The sequence below is a fragment of the Callospermophilus lateralis genome, chromosome 19, assembly GCF_048772815.1.
Source record: "Callospermophilus lateralis isolate mCalLat2 chromosome 19, mCalLat2.hap1, whole genome shotgun sequence".
In the NCBI taxonomy this organism is placed as follows: Eukaryota; Metazoa; Chordata; class Mammalia; order Rodentia; family Sciuridae; genus Callospermophilus; species Callospermophilus lateralis.
This window is the reverse complement of record NC_135323.1, coordinates 22,955,361-22,974,351: the sequence shown is the minus strand read 5'-3', so window position 1 is coordinate 22,974,351 and position 18,991 is coordinate 22,955,361. Positions and strand designations below refer to the sequence as shown.

The window sequence follows — 18,991 nt, the reverse complement described above, 5'->3', positions numbered from 1 at the left end:
GTGTACCGCTGACCTTCATGCACCTGACCTGCACGGATCGATGCCCCAGTCACAGTGACTTACAGGCACAAGCATCTAATCCCTTCATCATCTCTTGGTGATGATCTTCTTTAAGATAAAAGAAGTCTTAAAAAGAGGAGTCTGGGAATAATTCAGTTACATTTCAGGGAAGGCCAAGGGATCCCTGATGTCCCAAGTGTGTCCAAGGTTGGCCCCTAGGGCAGGCTGGAGCAGAACAGTGGCCAGGAAAGAGGCAAGGCCTGTCTACCAATGGTAAGGGTCCACCATGCAGAGAACAGTGTCCATTGGGTGCTGAGCTGGTCATTCAGTTTCTGCAGAGATGAGGCCTGTGATCCAGTCCTATGGTCACCAACATGTTGCAATGCAGTCACCAAGATCCAGGTGGAGAACAAGGACAGAATGAAGAGCCAAGTGCCTTTGGAAAGGTCTTCCAGATCCAGGATGTAAGCTGGGAGTTGGATTGCAGATGAAGGGGCTGGTAGTGACAAGCAGTTTGGTGGAGAAAACATTTAAAGGCACAGAAATTTTAACTGGGAGCGTCGGGGCCAGTCTTTTATTTAATTTATGTATCTTTAGTTTTAGGTAGATACACTAGTTTGTTTTTATGTGGTGCTGAGGATCAAACCCAGTGCCTCATGCATGCTAGGTAAGCACTCTACCACTGAGCCACCACCCCCAGCCTGGGGCCAGTCTCTTTTCTTTGGATTAATGGCTTCTTCATCTTTAAAATGAGGTCTGGCCAAGTCTCCAAGACTTAGAAATACTGCAACTTTGTACAAATGATAAAACTAATTCTTGACAGCTAGAATGTAGGCTTTTACTCAGAACTCTCTCAGCTAGTTTAAGGGGTCTCAGAGATCATCTAAATAAATTTCTGAAACCATGGCTGCCTTCCATTTATGAACCATGCAATCAATTTAGTAGTCAACCCACTTTTTAATAAAACAGAAAGTTTTAAAACTATCAGTGCATGCCATATGCAGTGAGGGAGATTACCTGACCTGCATGTACTTGACCTGCATGTCCCTGCATGACATTTGTTTTGGTGATAAACATCCTTCCAGAGGCTGGTTTCCATGAACCCAATGGGGGTTAAGAAGCCACAGCTCAGGCATCACCACTGTTATGAAGAACAAAGCTCAAGGGAGCCTCCTTTTGCTTTGTTAGTCCCCATGTCCCAAAAGATAACCGTCCTCCTAGACAGCCAGGGAAAAATCCTCTTGCACACCACACCTCTTGAAGCCATCAAGTGGCAACCAGGATGATCCTGTCCTCAGGTGGAAAACATGTCCCTGCAGGTCTCTACCATTCTCCAATCAGCAACAAACCAGGGCCTCTAATCTCCACATGGAATGCTTCCATCCTGAACACTCACATTTATCTTCAAATTGTTCATCTCCCAAGATGCCCTGTGACCACCCCAACCGAGGTACGATGTCCACCTGCTCTACCCAGGAAATCTTTATATCATCACTACCTGACATTGGATTATTATTTCTATGTTGATGAACTGTCTCCCCAGCTAGAAGGTATAAGGGCTCAGAAGGGGAGCCTTGTGTCTATGAAGTATCGTACTGCCTACTGTCAGTGACTGGCACGCAAGGGGAAGGAACCCAAGAAATATTTGTTATTGAATGAACAAAGGAGGCTCTTCAAAGAACCTGAATATCAAAACAAAACTCCACCCCTTCCCTCCTCTTCAACATAGCAATTAACTGCCATCTATTTTTCCATTTTCAAACCACTCATCTACACCCCTCAAATTGCAACTAGAATGGTATAAGTTTTTCAGATCTTTAGTGGTGAAAAGAAGAGGGGTTCTCACAAATGAGCAGAGAAATTTCTCTGAGACAGCAACAAAGCTCACAAGAAGCTCAGCTAGCTGCAGAGTTCCTCTGGTCTGTGTATTCATTCCACTTTCCTGGTAATCCTTGCTCATCTGTGAGTCTACAGGAACTTAAAGCACAGTAAGCCCAGAAGGAAAATGAAATGGTTTTAAAGTAAAATCTCTAACTTGAGAACCTAGTATGAATCAGATTTTATATAGCCTGTAAATACACAAAGGAGATGTGGTCTATGTAATGATGGGAGGCAAACCTCATGCACAAGATAAGAGTACAAGCAAAGAGAAGTGAGTAGCACAAGACATTCCAAGCAGTGTCCCATCTGTTACAGAAAGAAGGTAGGAAGTGGCGAAGGAGGTGGAGACAAAGAGTCCATTGAGGTATCACCTTTCTCAATGCTAAGCCTGGCCCTGAGACTGACCTCATGAACCTGGCATCTAGCTGCAGGGTGAGAGAAGGACTGGAACCTCTGCCCACTGGAGAGGAGAAGAATCTGTATTAGTGAACACAACCTTCCTTTTGCCTCAGAAGCTACAGAGGATGTCATGTCTGTGGTGGCAGAGGAAGAACAGAGCTTGAGGAGCCCGGAGACAGCAGAGGGGACTGCAGTCTGCTGTTAACTGGGCCTGGTGCACACAGGAAGGGAAGGGCATCCTTAACTCCCTTATTTCTTCAATGCTCCCCACTGTGCACTGCTTAAGTCTTGGGGAGAATCTGAGTCAGGTCTGTCAGCTCTTACCGACCTTGTAAAAGACAAGAGGTTTTGTGCTCTTAGGAAAAAGACCCAGGCTTCGTGAGGCCACCTTAGTAGGAACAATGCCTACTACTCATCCTAATAACAGGTGATGCTTCAAACAAACAGGTGCAAAAAACTCTCAATTGCTTATTGCACATGTTCTTCCCTCAGAAAATGCCCATCAAACTGGAGGAAAAGGAGACACTGGAAATAAATTCAGATGTTTTATTCTGTAAAGCACATATGCACATACTTCAAACACAGAAAATTAACCAGGGAGTTGAATGCCATAACAGATCAGCTTCTGACCATCATGCAGCAAGATAAGTGAAGTGGATCCGCTGGCCCTCATGACCCCAGTGCCTGCAGGAGGGCTGAAAACCAGTATGCTGAATCCTGACACACCGCCAGAGAACACACAGCAGAAATAGCAGGTTCCTAACGATGAGAAAACTTACAAATAGAATCAAAACTGATTCGAGTCATACAGTGACAGGACAAAAGGGAAAGGAAAGAGATCAATATGATCTGAACAACCATTTTAACAGTAAGTTGCTGACCTCTGAATGGACCTCCAGTCCAAGATGCCCAAGGACAAGCCAGTGCTGCTACCCCTGAATGGCAAAAGGCCCCATGACCCCTTCTAATCCTGAGTCCACCAGCAAGAGGAAGCTGAGGACTGAGCCTTGAATGCATGCGCCCCAACAGTAACAGGCCCCTAACTTCCTGAGGGTCTGTGAAAGGCTCTTGGCCCAGGGCCTCTCCTCTTCCCAGGCCTTCCTTCACACACCAGCCTGTGTTGCTTTAAATCTTCGAGAATTACCTGCTGTGGTGAATGCTGGATTGTAAAGTGTATGTCTGGCCTCAGGACAAGACATACTGCCCAAGTACTTCTGGCACTTTCTCTCCCCATGCCTAACGTGTCCCTCCCCTGGTTACAGATTCCAGCACTCCCTGTAATTAAAGCAAGGGCAATTAACACTGGCAACTAGCTGGATGGAACAAAGCAGTGAAACTGACCTTTTTCACTTGTCTTTTTCCTTCTACATTACTCTTCCAGTTATGAGTCTATTCCTACAACTCCACTTCATTGGGATTCTATTAATTCAGTAGCAGTTTAATCTAAAATAGGATGGTTCAAATGATACTGACATTTCTAAAGGCCTGGCCAAATGGCTCTTTCTCAATCTTGTCTCATTGCACTCTCAAAGTCTCTCAAGAAAAAACTAAATTAACAAATTAGTCATCCATCATGTAAGCAACTCACATCATACCAAAAAATAAAAACTGTATAGACAAAAACTGTTACTGTGCTTGAAATGTACTAAAAGGGGGGAAAAAAAAGAAGAAGAAGAAATACTAACATATCAAATAGCTACGATGATTATTTTTTAACAATCTCAATAAAAGCCCACAACTGTTTTCCATTCAAAAAGGCCTGGTATAAAATGTTCTGGGTCAATGAACTTCAGGCTGCAGGAACTAATTCTAACTTATAACAGACCTCAGACCTAAAGTGAAGGGAAAGAAGAGCTGGTGGTCCTGTCCACGGTTTTAACTGCCCTTCTGCTCTGACAGTGCCTGGGAGGACACAGAAGTCATCAACGACAATGAGTTATTAAGGCAGAGTTGTTGAGAAACACAGCAACAACATACCAACAGGGACTGGAGAAAATAATGCACACTTCTGTTTAAATATCGGAGGACCAGAGGGCAAAAAAAGGGACAGAGGAACTAGGTAATCAAACATTTCTGGTCCTCCCTGACAAAAAGCAAATCAAAACTGCACCCCTTCAAATTTCACAGGCGGGGTTTTCACGATATAGTAGTTGCCTTTCTCCTCCTGAAGATGTGTTGGTTATATAAAAACAAATGGAAACCAAAAATCAATCTCATTTCCAAAAACAAATGAGAAACCCTTTCCTGACCACTACATTTCATTCTCTCTTCCTATACCACTGTCTGCAGGCCAGAAGTAGACCAGCGAGCTGTCACTCTACTCTAGGACCTCTTACTTAATTTGTAAGCTATTTGGGTGAGGAAGCTGCTTTAACTTTTATGCAGAGGGAAGGAGCAACAAAAGGAAAAAAGACAGAAGAACATTCTGTGCCAACTTGAAAACCAGGTTCCTCACCATCCACATGGAAATGAAACTTAGATCTTTACCATATAGGTGATTTTTAAATATTTCACTTTTTACTCAAGATAAAAGCACAAATCTGTCCTAACTAGAGTAGTATTAAAATGTGACTATTTTATTTTTTCTTTAAAAAAAATAACAAAAACAAAAACAGAAGATAGGTATGCTTCCTTGCAAGCAAAATGAAGTAAAAGGTATCTTTGTTGTTACTATAATTATTAAGCCACAGACACACAAAATCCACAAAATGGATTGGTGGCTTTGGAAATGCAGTATCATATCAAAGGTGCAGACTGTTTCAAACATTCTGTACACATTGGGCTGAAACAAGAACCAAAGCAAACCTCAACCCCACCAGCAGTGAGACACCTGTGACCTTGGTTAAAAACACCAAGACTTGTTCCCCTGCAGTAGGACACAGGAGCTCTCTAGTGTTATGCATATCTATCCCAAGTCCACAGGCCCCCCAGGTGAGGCTGAAGAGTTCCGGCTGCACCCAGTGCCAAGCACGTGCATCGTGGACCAATTTCCAAATAGATTTTTATAAATATGTACAAATCAGTTACAGGCACTTGAAATGTCTTTGGCTGGAATAACCCAACGCTGCAAGATCATGTATTCACAGAGTGGCCAGGCCCTGGCTGGGTTCAGCAGGCAATCATTATGGTTCTCAGTCTCTCTCAGAAAACTGGAAGCTTCGGGATTCAGGCTTCAGCCAAAGCCACCTAGAAGAGAGCAAGAGAGGCGATCCAGTCCAACAGCGAGGCCCATGAGGACTCCAGCAACCTCCCAGAGATCAGGACACACTGACTGCATGCATTGATCAGGTGGGGACTTATTCAGCCTCTTAAAAAACAATCTCACCTAGGCAGGAATTACTAGAAGTCTAAAGTCTTCTGCAAGCAGCACTTGACTTGTGGAACCACTGTGCTGAGAGGTGCAGAAAGCAGCCCATTTGATCAGTGGTTCTCCAAGGGGGCTTCAGAGCACGTGCCGTGGTCGGCACCTCTGAACTGCTAAGGAGCCTGGGTCTATGGCTGAAAACCCAATATCATAATTCAGGGTCAGGTAAAGACTACTTGTAATGAAAAGTCAGGGACAGACTTCTTTGGAGAAATGGTGCTGCTCACAATAAGTGGGGTAAAGAACTAACTGGGAATATCCATATACAGAATACCCTCCAGCAAAGTGTTGGGCCAGACTCCATCCCCAGCTCACCTACCTTCTCGGAACAAAATTCAGGATTGCTCTGACGCAATTTGCTGGGTCTGCCTTTGATAACAGCATAGCAAAACATGGTTATCACCATCACAAACAGGAAGTAACTGGTGTGCATGAGATGCAAATTTATTAGTGAACGGTCATCCTAAATAAACGAGAAAAAAAACAGAAACATCTGCACTGAGTTCTGAATGACTTTAACACTGAGTTTCTGAAGCTGGGATTCCCAGCTCCAGACTGGCATCAGCCTCACTCTCAAGCTGCAACATAGGCCTCGCTTGTCATCACAACCCCACAGCTGACGCCCATTCAGTGGAGGCGCATTGTCTTTCAGCAGTGTGTCACCCACTCCTTCCTCTGCCTGGCCTATAGCCCACACTGCCCACACCCTATCTTCCCAGGCCTCCTCCCTGTGGAGGCCCAACACCTGTCTTTAGCCCCCTCTCTTCTCTTTCCCCGACTGCCTTCAGGTTGAAGGCTCCAGCCTGAGTCCACCAGAAGGGCCTCGGCACTTCACCCTCCCCAGAGCCAGCTTCCTTCCTTCTGCATTTTACCATTTTCGTAAGTTCCTTGCTGACCATGTTGAGGTTTGTTGGGTTCTTTCCTCTGCAACCCCCCATATGCAATCTATCACCAGGCCCTGCTGCTTGTGGGAGAAACCCAGACATGCTTCCATTCCTTTTCCTTCCCATTAACATGTCCCAGGTGGCAGAACCATCTTTTTAATGCACTGCTTTACAAGTGCCTTGCTGCCCAACAAAGGCGTGACCATCTGCCCCAGGAGAAAGGCTGAATGCCTCAGCTAGGCAGGGAGGGCCTTCTGGAACCTGGTACCTGCTCACCAGCCGCATCTCTCCTGCTCAGTTCTGGAGGTCCCTGACCTACCAACTCCCACACTTGATAAAAATGAGCCATAGAGGCCAGGTGTGGTGTCCATACCTATAACCCCAGTGACTTGGGAGGCCAAGGCAGGAGGATGGCAAGTTCAAGGCCATCCTGGGCAAATAGTGAGACTCTGTCCCTTTCTCAAAATAAAAAATAAAAAGGAGCTGGGGTTCAAACCCCAGTGCCACACATATGAACAAGAGCCACAGAAAAGGGAAAGGGCCAGGCCTAAAGAGAGAACTCCACCTAATGCCTGAGAACAGCAGTGCAGCCTTCACCAGGAGGAAGCTAGCATAGCACCTTCTCAACCAGACAGCAGGGCTTTCTCCTCCTTTCCTCAAGTCAGACCTATTCAGACTGCAACACCTTGCCCAAGACTCACGCCTCCTCCAAGGCCTACCTTTCTGAATTCCAAACAGAACTATCTATTGCTCCTGTTGACACTAACCACATATTCTGTGAATGGTTGCAGGCATCAGTGAGACCATGCAAACATCTCTTGCAAGTCCTACAGGTTAGGGGATAGCAGTTGCTGGGCAAAACAATAAATAAAGAAAATAATCAAATTTTTCTTAGCCAAAAAGGTGGCCTGTTTTTCCAAATCTCCTTTATTCTACCCAGGACAACCTCAGCTGGAAATCTAGAGTCACAGGGACTAAGCTCACCCTAGGAAGTAACCAGGGCCTACACTCCCCATTCTAGGACACACACACATTTCACTTACATCTGGAACAATAACTGTAAGCTTGGGATTCAAAGCATGGTAGACTTTTCCGATGGCCCCCTTGTAACACCAGAAGGGATTGTAATCTTGAGCATATTTTGTGTTGGCATCCCTGGCTGTCGTGAAGATTTTGTACCAGAGTGTGGCGTTGCTGTAAGTGTCAGGAACGCAATGCGGTGGCTGCCTGCAAGCACAGGGAAAGACCATCAGCGACCCACTCCCGCTGCACCAGGCATCCTCAACATGATACGTGTGGGAAATACACATGCTTCTTTGGGATGAACATTATATGTGTAGTTTCAGTCTTATTTTTTAAATAAACATGTAACAGGAAAATTACAGGCACTTGACGTCTGAGTGTTGAGCAATGGAGTCTTGCCTTCAGAATTCAACTCACTGTCATCTCACATCTGATGTGGCCACTGATTCTCCTTTTACACCTACTCTCAAATTACCAAAATTCTTAGTTACAACTCAAAGCTTTACATACAAATTTTTGCATTAGGAATTATTCATTTTCTGACCTCATCCTGCAAATCTCTAAATGTCTAAAATAGATATATCCCAGTATAATTCCTCAGTATTCAGCACAGAACTCTTGTAAGTATAGGATTTATCTTGCATATCTCACATATTTCTTTACAGATCATTATCTCCTATATATAGAGAGAGGCACAAAAGCCCAAGAAAGAACACCTTAAACATAAAGCGACACCGATGCTCAGAAAACTGCAGCAGGTTTCAGAAATAAAAATGTGTTTAATAGAAAGTAAGGTCCAATTTGCACCCTCAGATGTCTGGAATGGCTTATCAGACAGGAGTAGAGATACTTACACGGTCACGGGGAACACCCCAGGGGTGGCTGTGAGGGTCATGCAGGCTGTGAACACCACCTGCTCACAGTGACCATGAAGAGCACAGTCATCTGAGCTCCAAGCTGCAGGCAGCGTGAAGGTGATGTTTATCTCCTCGTGGGCTTCCCTGCCTGTGAAAGACAAACCCATTTTTTTTTTTTTTTTTTTAAATAATGGCAAGAATTCATACATTCTTCTCTGGGATTCAAGGGAGTCATGAATATAAACCCACCCAGGAATTACCTGCCAACTGCCTTTGTGGGAACAGTCCTGATCCCAAGCATGAGACCTGTTCAACTAGCAGAGCCACCAAGTGGCACACGAAGAGATGCCCCTTTTCACCCAGGGCCTGAGATGCCAACCAAAGCCAAGGTGGCATCTGCACTGGAGAGCTTGGCTAGGGGAATTTGCATTGCTGTTCTACACCCTGCAGCACACAGCATTCTCAAGTTGCTTCTGTCTGCTGACTTCATTTGTAAGTCACCAATATCCCACGAATGTGGCCACAGAAGGGTTAATGTTCCCTTTTTACATACAGAGGTCTATCAGATTTAAGAAAGATATTGGGACTGATTAGTGATAGAGCTTAAACTAAAAGGAAGAAGTTCTATATTGTGTGAGAAGATGATATGCATGCTTGCTACATGGAAAACCCAGAAGTCTTCATTACCATGGGATTAGCTCTCTAACAGGCAACAGGAGACAGGCAGGCACTACAAATTCCTTTAAGGACTTTACAAAAAAAGCTTTCAGTAAACAAAGAGTCAAAGGTTAATCTTCCAAGAATCTCACATGAAGCCTTTTCTGATTTTTCCACTTCCAATGCCTTTTTGTCCTCCAGAACCATCAGTACCTCACAGATGTAGCATTAGTCAAAGGACAGTATCCATGTTTTGTTTTTATAGGTGTTTAGTTTTCATATTATCTAACAAGTACTTATACAGCATTTCTTTTGTGCCACAAACTATTTTTAAGTGCCTGATAGATATGTTAACTCATGTTATTTTTGTCTCTTCTGTAATCCCAAAATTCCAAGGGGAACAGGTCAGATCTTAGACTGTTTCTAGTTCTCCCAGCAGGTAGCACAGGACTAACAATGGGCAATCAAAAAATGCTCAGGTATGGTAGAGCACCTGCCTAGCATGCATGAGACTCTGGCTTCAGTTCTCAGCACTGAGCAGGGAGGAAAGTAGACTAAAGACAATGTCCTCATGGTAAGTACTGAAAATTCCACAGGATAGACTCAATGAAAATTATGTGTTTGTACATACAATTGAGTCTTGAAAAACATAAGGGTTACCCTCCACCCAGTAGAAAATTTGAATATAACTTTTGAGTCCCTAAGAACTTAACTCAATCTTGCATTGACTAGAAGCTGTACAGACAATGCAGTTGATTAGCACAGGTTGTGTGCTGTATCTATAGTATACATGTGGACTGACACACTAGTACAGCGAGATCACGTTTACTACAACGTGCTGAACTAGTGAAGAGAGGAACTGCTCACTCAGCAATGATGAGCGCCACCCAGTATCTTAACTTATATGGATACTTATAACACTTGAGATCACAACAGCAATAAGAAAGGACTATGAAATCATTGCAGTGTGTACTACAGTTAGTTTTATGCAGTTACAATTTAATGCCACGTTTTAGGTTTGCTCACATTTCTCTTGTCTGCAAATGTCAACACATACAATTCTGTTTACAAAATGCATTTTGATAAATTTGAACTTTTTATAAAAGACATATTTTAAGGTAGTAAATTATTTTTAAAAAATTACCAACAGGGCCAGGGATGTGGCTCAGTGGTAGAACGCTTGCCTAGCATGGGTGAGGCACTGAGTTTGATCCCCAGCAACACAAAAAATAAAATAAAGGTATTGTGTCCACCTATAACTAAAAAAAATACATTTTTAAAAAATTTACTAACATATCTACAATTTTTATATTTTCTTCAATATTTCTAGGCTACACAGCTCATCTGTAAGTTTTTTCAAATTGTTGCAAATCTCCACCAACCCCCCTGCAAAAAAAATCCAAGTAAAATCAGACTGCTGTTCAAGGGTGAATTTTAAGACCACAAACAGACTTTAAAGTTTTTCTTTTTCTTTTTTTTGGTGTGTATGGTGCTGAAGCTCAAACCCAAGACATCACAGGTGCGAGTTAAGTGCTCTACCACTGAGCTAACTCCCAGCCCATCAGTTTCTGATTTTAGTTACAAGCTTTTAGAAAGAGATTACGGTATGCTCAGTACTTTACTAAGTGAAAACATGTGGTACACATGCTTCCTTCTTGACCTCAGAATTTAAGCTCAACGAAAGGAGACACACATGCAAAAACAAACAGTATTATGAATAGACCCATATGTGGCTGACTATCACGTACACACCTGAAAGTCCAATCTGATGTCCTAAAATGGTCGAGTACAGATGGGTGACGTTGCGAGAGTAGCCTCCGAAGGGTTTGAGTGGGTCCAGAGTTAGGGTGATTGCAACTGAGATGTTAACTGGGCCTGAGTCCTCCAGGGTCTGGGGGGACTGAGTGGACACTTTGGACTGCCCACTGGTCATTGTGCTCTCCGGAGTTGAGGTGTCATTTGATAGATGTTTTAGTGTTTCGTTTTCTGATACGCACAAGTCCAAATCATTAAACCGCAGCAGAAAAGTATTCCAATCCTTCAGTAAAGTGAGATAGAGAGAAAGAAACGTGAGCAGTCCCAGAGTCTCCTACCGCAGGGACACAGTCATAACCCTCAGTGTGGTGCCACCTCACAAGAGAAGCCCATGATGTGGAGTCAATCGCTGCACCACCACCATACACTGGCAGGACAGTGCAGTCTGCCTACTCACTGCCACATGCACACCAAAAAGAAAAACTACTGTGCCATGAAACAGCAAATACCTTGTAAGATTAAACAAACATTTGAGAAAAATGTGTTTTTTTTTTAAACCCAGCTTATTATACTTTTTAAAAGAAGATCTAGCTTCAGAATCAAACTTGAAAAAAAGTACTAAATAATAAAAGCACTAATCCAAATTCATTCAAGAGTTACAATGATAATTTTTTAAAACAATTCCTCAACAGGTTAATTCTACATACACTGCTTTCTCTTCCTAGAACACAAAACAGCAGTAAAGCCCGATGCTCATCTGGTGCTTGCTCCCACTTTAGGAAGGGCACAGAGTGTGTTTGCAGTGCTGTCCTCCTCTTCCTGTTCTTTCTCTCTTTTTTTGCACTGCTAGGAATAGAACCCAGGGCCTTGTGCAGGCCAGGCAAGTGCTCGACCACAGAACTGCATCCCCAGCTCCAGACTTCTCTCCTAATGTCATATCCTGCTGTCATGCATCAATGACTTAAATCATAATACAGTTTTTAAAACACAGTTGATTATGTCATAGAGAAACAGATGCCAGGATCTTTTTTTTAAAGGAGAGAGAGAGAGAGAGAGAGAGAGAGAGAGAGAGAGAGAGAGAGAGAGAGATAGATAATGTTTTTATATTTATTTTTTAGTTCTCAGCGGACACAACATTTTTGTTTATATGTGGTGCTGAGGATCGAACCCGGGCCGCACGCATGCCAGGCGAGCGCGCTACCGCTTGAGCCACATCCCCAGCCCCACAGATGCCAGTATCTATAAAGAATCCAACAAGAATCTATTTTAAATTTAACAGAAACCCAGAGATTTTTTGCAGGGGTAAGAGGGTAAATGGGGACTGAATCCAGAGGCATTTAACCACATCCCCAGCCCTGCTTTTTCTTTGGAGAAAGGGCCTCACTAAGTTGCTAAAGCTGGCGTTGAATTTGAGATCCTCCTGCCTCAGCCTCCCAAGCCACTGGAATTAGAAGCAAACAGTATTAATTTTAAAAGCATTTGAGTAATCCCCAGGAAGTCAGGAAATCTATCTTATAGCATCAGTACAACTGTATGTTGACATTTACTAAGATAAATGGATATATCATATTTCATTTTTCCTAATGCCTACAAACTCAGTAGAAACATCAGGATTGAGAAGTGAACATTCTAATCTTATCCCAGCATATCGCAGACATGAAAAAAACCAAGGCCCAGAGCATATTAGGGGCTCTCAATTCTACTGTTGAAGGAAGAATTAAGTTCTGATTTGCAGCCCCAAATTTTCCCATGCATTCCTGCCTTTCCAAATCCCATGCTGAAGGGCCAGCCAAAGCCAACGCCAGGAGCCACTTTGACTATCAAGGGCTCATTGCCCAGAATAAATCTTTTTTTTTTTTTTAATTTTTTTTTAGTTATAGTTGGACACAATACCTTTATTTTGCTTATTTATGTTTATATGGTGCTGAGGAGTATACCCAGCACCTCACATGTGCTAGGCAAACGCTCTACCACTGAGCCACAACCCCAGCCCCCAGAATAAATCTTAACCATTGGCCTTGGTTGCATATTCCACAGGAGTTTGAGCTCTGCAAGTAAGAAATGCCAGGATGTAGCAGAGATCTGATTGTGACTAGAATGTCCATTTTCAGCTTTAATGTGATTACAGCAACTTTTAAGGATTCGGGTAGAGACAAGAGAGAGGAAGAATTAAGTTAGCTAATTCTATACAAGAACTATTAAATTTGTTGTTTTCTAACATATAACATACACAGCTTTCAAAATCTTCACTACATGTGTCCCAACTATTATATGCCTAAAGATTAGTGCCCCCAAAACTTACTTAAATTGTTGAAAATGTACAATCTAAATGGCAAGTTTATAAATAACTGAAGATTTCCATGATTAAAAAAAGAGATATATATTTGGAAATAAGATCCTACTTTCAAATTTCTTTAGAATCCCTTCTTGGCCAATAAAAAGGCCATCAGAACAGCTGATAAAATTCAATGAGGATGTGTGACTTTGAAATACCAAATTTTCAATTTTTGCAAATAGCAGTGAGCAACTTAATTATAAATATCAAAGAAGTGAATTCTCTAGCTTCTTGAAACAAATCATTTTAAAAATATACTCTCCAAACCACATCTGTTTTATTGTTGAAATATTAACCAGCAGCATTATTTAAATCAAACAATAATATTTCCTAACAAAGTGAGTTGAGGGGTAGAAGACAGAAAATTCTGAATAAAAACCCATGTTTCTCACCAGGAGCAAAAACTCACAACTAAACAAAGACATGCAGAGAGTCAAGAGGCACTTCTCCACCCGTAAGCCCAAGAGAAGTTAGAACATACTGACCTCTGCCATTTCAGGTGACTTGATCTCCTTGATCTTGAAGAAATAGCCCAGGGTCAGGAACGCTATTGCCATGGCACTCACGCTGATCATGAAGACCACCAGGGGGGGCCGACTGCTGACATGCAGCTTCAGGCTCTCCAGGGGGCTGGCGCTCAACATTATTGTGACCAGCTCCACCTGAAAGAAATGGATCATCAAACATGTAGACTGATTCTCACTTTTGTTTCCTTTAGTAGTGCTGGGTGTTAGGGGAGACACTTGTAGTTGAACCTGAGAAATGACTGACCAATAAATTCATTCAAGGGGCTGGTACTGTGACTCAGTGGAAGAAGAGCAAATGCTTGGCATGTGCAAGGGTCTGGATCCAATTCCCAGCACCAAAATTAATTAATTAATTAATTAATTAAAAGACTAGAAGGAAAAAGCAGTAAACGCTGACTGCTATTGCCTCAAAGTGGTTAGATTTTGAAAGATACGCACTGTCTTTCAGACTGAACCATCTAAATATCTATAATGAATATCACTACTTCCATATTACTTAAAAAGATGTTTAAGTATGTCACTGGACAGAAATAAATTAAAAATGTTTTCATTTCTCACCACAAAAAAGCTAAATTCTGTTTATTCGACACCATTCTACTGACTAACCATCATTCATGTGCACTTGTACCTGGCACACAGTGGGTACTCAATAAATACCAAATACTGGATTTCATCACTCCCCTGCTTAAACATCCCAAGAGACCACCAACCCAGGATGAAGTCTGTGACCGTGCCCGATCTTGCCCTGTGGACCTTTCCAACTTGACCACCATCAGCTTCCCCCACACCACTGGACTCTGATGGGGGCTGCACTCCATCTGAGGGTGGGCTAGGAGTAATATCATCTCAACAGTGTCATCTTCTAGTCCACGAGCATGGCTGGGATGTCCTTTCCATTTATTCAGATTTTCTTTATTTCAACAATGTTTTCCATTTTAGTAGTGTAAGCTTACACTTCTTTTGTTTATTCCTAAGTATTTTATTTTGCTTGAGGTTTTTAAGCATGACCTATTTTGTGACCCTTTACACCTGCCTGAGAAGCTTTTCCTGAGAGCTCACATGCATGTTCTTCAGGACAGCAGACCTCTGCCCCACGGCTCCCTGACCACACTGACCTGCCCCAGCTCCCTGCTTTGCTCCCTCCACAAGGCTTAGTGTCCACCTGAAATTCCACCACTTGTCCATGCTGTCCCCTCATTGTGAGATCTACTGAAGCAGAGATCTTCTGCCTGTCTTCAGCCCTGTCCCTGGTTCCTAAACACAGCTGGCACACAACCAACAAGTGTGAGCATACCACATTCACAAAAAGCAACCCCTTAAAGTCTGTACCAGTTTTTAAATTTTAGAGACAAAAAGGTAAATGAACAGACTCTAAGAACCCAAAATACATACTTCAGACCAGCCAGGCTGGGCCTCCTGTCTTCACAGGAGCCCTCTGAGATGGAAAATAATATTTACCCCCTCTCCTCAGATGAAAATTCAGTCCTTAAACTGGCAAGCACCATTATCCAAGCATGTTTTCTGTACTTTTACTACATGTTTATATATGAAGATATAATTACTAACACTATTTGAATTTTTTTTTTCGAATGACCCACATTCCCAGCCCTTTTGGTCTCACTAAGTTGCTGAAGAACTCGTTTCTGAGGCTGGCCTTGAACTTGCGATCCTCCTGCCTCAGCCTCTGGAGTCACTAGAATTATAGATATGTGTCAACCCTCATACATTTCCACTTAACATTCTGTGTCTGAGATTTATCTTTTGATCTATGCCCTTATAGTCCTCTGAATGTAACTGATACATATCTAGATATAAATGTAGATATAGATTTATATCCAGATGGCTACCTGAGATATAATGTAGCTGAGATAATTCAACTACAAAATAGATGGCTGGACAGAAAGAAATATCCCAGCTAGATTCTTCCCACTGTTTCACCCACAAAGGGACTTACAATGAGTACTAGAATGGCTCTAGTTCCAGTCATTCATGGAGTTAGGGTCGCCCTTCAACCTGACCTGATATGATCCAGAATGCTCTATAAGCAGGTTGTCCCAGGTTACACTTCCCCCACCCAGAACCTGCAATTAAAGGCCTTTCTTGCTGGGCATAGTGGTACATACCTGTAATCCCAGAGCTCGGGAGACTGAAGCAGGAGGACCTCGAATTCAAAGCCAGCCTCAACAAAAAGCAAAACGCTAAGCAACTCAGTGAGACCTTCTCTAAAAGGCCTTGCTCTATTTCCCAATACCTGTGCTGAGCCTTGATGTTCTGTCATACCACATTGAGCCAACTAGATGGATGTAAAATGGTATATATCACTCTAAACGTCACCTCCAGAAACCCAGCACCTCCTTTTTATTCGGGGTGAGGGGTAACCAGGAATTGAACTCAGGGGCACTGAGCCGCATCCCCAGCCCTTTTTCTGGTTTTTTTTTTTTTTTTTGTTGTTGTTGTTTGTTTGTTTTTGACTTGCTTAGCACCTTGCCATTGCCAAGCTGGCTTTGAACTTTGATTTTCCTGCCTCAGCCTACCAAGCCACTGGGGTTACAGGTGTGCTCCACCACACCCAGGTCCAGCTACCTCTTCACTTTTTTATCACCCTTTTGGGTCTATTCAAAAGTGAACTGCCTAAATGGTTTGGTCTTTTACTACTACTACTGCTCCCGCTCCCGCCCCCGCCCCCGCCCCCGCCCCCGCCCCCGCCCCCCTCCTCCGCAAGTTGTAGACAGACACAATACTTTATTTACTTACTTATTTTTATGTAGTGCTAAGGATCAAACCCAGTGTCTCACATGTGCCAGGCGAGTGCTTTACCACTGAGCCACAACTCCAGCCTCCCTTTTATGTTCTTTACATGCTCTCTCTTTCTCTTTTTTTCAGTTTTAGATGGACAATACCTTTATTTATTTTTTATTTTTATTTTTATGTTGTGCTAGGGATCGTACTGACCCACACTTACCTCATGCATGCCAGGCAAGCGCTATACTACTGAACCACAACCCCGGCCCCTCTTGAATCTTTAACAATTTTATAGTCTCTGGGTTTTCTTTAATATGGTTTATGATATGCCTTGCCATACAAAGAGTTCTTGACTTTTTAAAAATAGCTTTATTAGAGATATCTCTTATTCACAGACTATACAAATTACCCATCTGAGGTATACAATTCAATGGTTTTTAATATACTCACAGATTTGGGCAACCATCATGAGTATGGAGAGATCATAATTTTCAAACATTTTTATCACCCCTAAAGAAACTCCATACCCTTTACAGCAATCCACATTTCCTTTAGCCCTGAAGCAACCACTAATGATGCTCCTCATCTCTCTAGATTTGCCCATTGATTTCAAATAAATGCAATTAGACTTCACTTAGACTAATGTTTTCAAGGTTCATCCATGTTGTAGTACACAACGATACTGTATTCCTTTATTGCCAAAAATATTCCACTGAACAAGATCTCTAACTTGTACATGTTTTGTTTATCCATTCATTAGATGGTGAATGTCTGGGTTTCCACTTTTCAGTTAGTGTACATAATCCTATGAACATGTGTGAAAGTTTTTGTGGGGACAGGTTTTCATTTCTCTTGGCTACAGACTTAGAAGTGCCACTGCAGGGTCTATTTAATCTTCTGAGGAACTGCCAGGCTCTTTTCCAAAGCAGTTGCACTATTTTGCATTTCACTAGCAGTGTAAAAATGTTCCAATTTCTCCACGATGTTGCCAACACTCATTATCTGTTGTTTATTATAACAATCCTACTGTGCACCAGGTGGCATCTCACTTCAATTTGACTTGCATTTCCTTGATTGATAGTTCTTGACTTTAATGTATTTAAATCTATCACCTATTTCCTTTCATGATTGTGTATGTATGAATTATTTGGGAATCCCTTCCCAATACTATCACCATAAAGACTTTTTAATTTTCTTCTATGAATTTTATAGTTCTTTTTACTTTCAGTCTTTCCTCTACTTGAAATTAGTTTGGAAAGCCTGGAACCAGCTCTCTACTTATACTCTTGCCCCATTCGGGCGGCCAATTGCCCAGCCCATTTACTGAACTGTCACCCTTTCCTGGTGGGTTTACAATACCACCTCTCTCACACAGCAAGCTTGCATGTGTACCTAGGTTTGTTTCTAGGCTTCTATTGTTTGTTTCATCACTGTCTCTCTCTCCCCCTACCTTAGTACCACACAGCTTTAAATTTTGCTATCAACCACAAGAAGTCTACCATTTATTGTTATTATTCAAAATGGTCTTGGCTAGCCAGGTGTGGTGGTGCATGCCTGTTATTCCCAGCACTTCTGGAAGCTGAGGCAGGAGGATCAACTTCAAGGCCAGACTCAGCAACTTACTGAAACCCTGTCTCAAAATTTAAAATAAAAAGGGCTGAGGGTATAGCTCAATGGAAAGCACCAAATCTCCAGCACCGCCTCCCACCAAAAAAAGGAAACAGTTGTTGTGGCTATTCTCTGCTCTTCAATCTCCCATGTGAATTTTAGGTTCCAACTACAAGTTCCCAGAAATTCCTGCTAAGATTTAAGTGGAAATTAAAGTAAATTCACTAATTCGGGAAGTCTTTATAATATTGTCATTTCCTAAACGATGAATGTGGTATTTCCCTCCATTATTTGGGTCTACTTTTCTTGTTCTTTCTTTTTTTTTTTGGTACCAGAGATTGAACTCAGGGGTATCTGACCACTGAGCCACATCCCCAGCCCCATTTTGTATTTTATTTAGAGACAGGGTTCTCACTGAGTTGTTTAGGGCCTCACTTTTTGCTGAGGCTAGCTATGAAATAGCGATCCTCCTGCCTTAGCCTCCTGAGCCACTGGGATTACTGGCATGCGCCACTATACCTGGCCTACTTTTCTTTTTCAATAATTTTTAAAAACTTTCTCTGGTGGCACATATTTGTTCCCCAGCATCACATAAAAATAAACAAAGATTTAAAAAACAAACAAACAACAACAACAAAAAAACTTTCTCTGGTAGGTGAGAGGGCTGGGCATGTAACTCAATGGCAGAGTACATGCTCAGCATGCCCAAAGCCATGAGTTCAAATGCCAGCACCACTTGTAAAAACTTTCTTGAAAGTTCATTATTTATCTTGTCAGATTCAAAGACATACTAACTCATCTGGCTATTGCTGGAGGTATCCTCTAGCAATTACAATGACTATTGTTATTGAGTTTATACAAATAAAAAAGACTTTTACATCCTGATCTTGATGTCAGGCTCTGCTGAATATTTTAAATTCTAACTAGCCTGTTTGTGCCTTCACTTGAGTTTTCATATA

General features: G+C 42.3%; 1 protein-coding gene across 1 annotated transcript in view; it reads right to left on the bottom strand.

Annotated features, from left to right (window-relative positions):
- Window positions 1–2,812: 2,812 nt before the first annotated feature.
- The window catches only part of Tmem248 (transmembrane protein 248), a 29,474-nt gene continuing 13,295 nt past the window's right edge, over window positions 2,813–18,991 (bottom strand). The window contains exons 2-7 of the mRNA XM_076840487.2: window positions 13,641–13,817; window positions 10,818–11,103; window positions 8,406–8,556; window positions 7,572–7,755; window positions 5,964–6,107; window positions 2,813–5,466 (exon numbers count right to left, since the gene is read on the bottom strand). Of these exons, the coding sequence (XP_076696602.1) occupies window positions 5,446–5,466; window positions 5,964–6,107; window positions 7,572–7,755; window positions 8,406–8,556; window positions 10,818–11,103; window positions 13,641–13,799 (945 nt within the window). The 5' untranslated portion in view covers window positions 13,800–13,817 and the 3' untranslated portion in view covers window positions 2,813–5,445. The remainder of the gene's footprint in view (window positions 5,467–5,963; window positions 6,108–7,571; window positions 7,756–8,405; window positions 8,557–10,817; window positions 11,104–13,640; window positions 13,818–18,991) is intronic.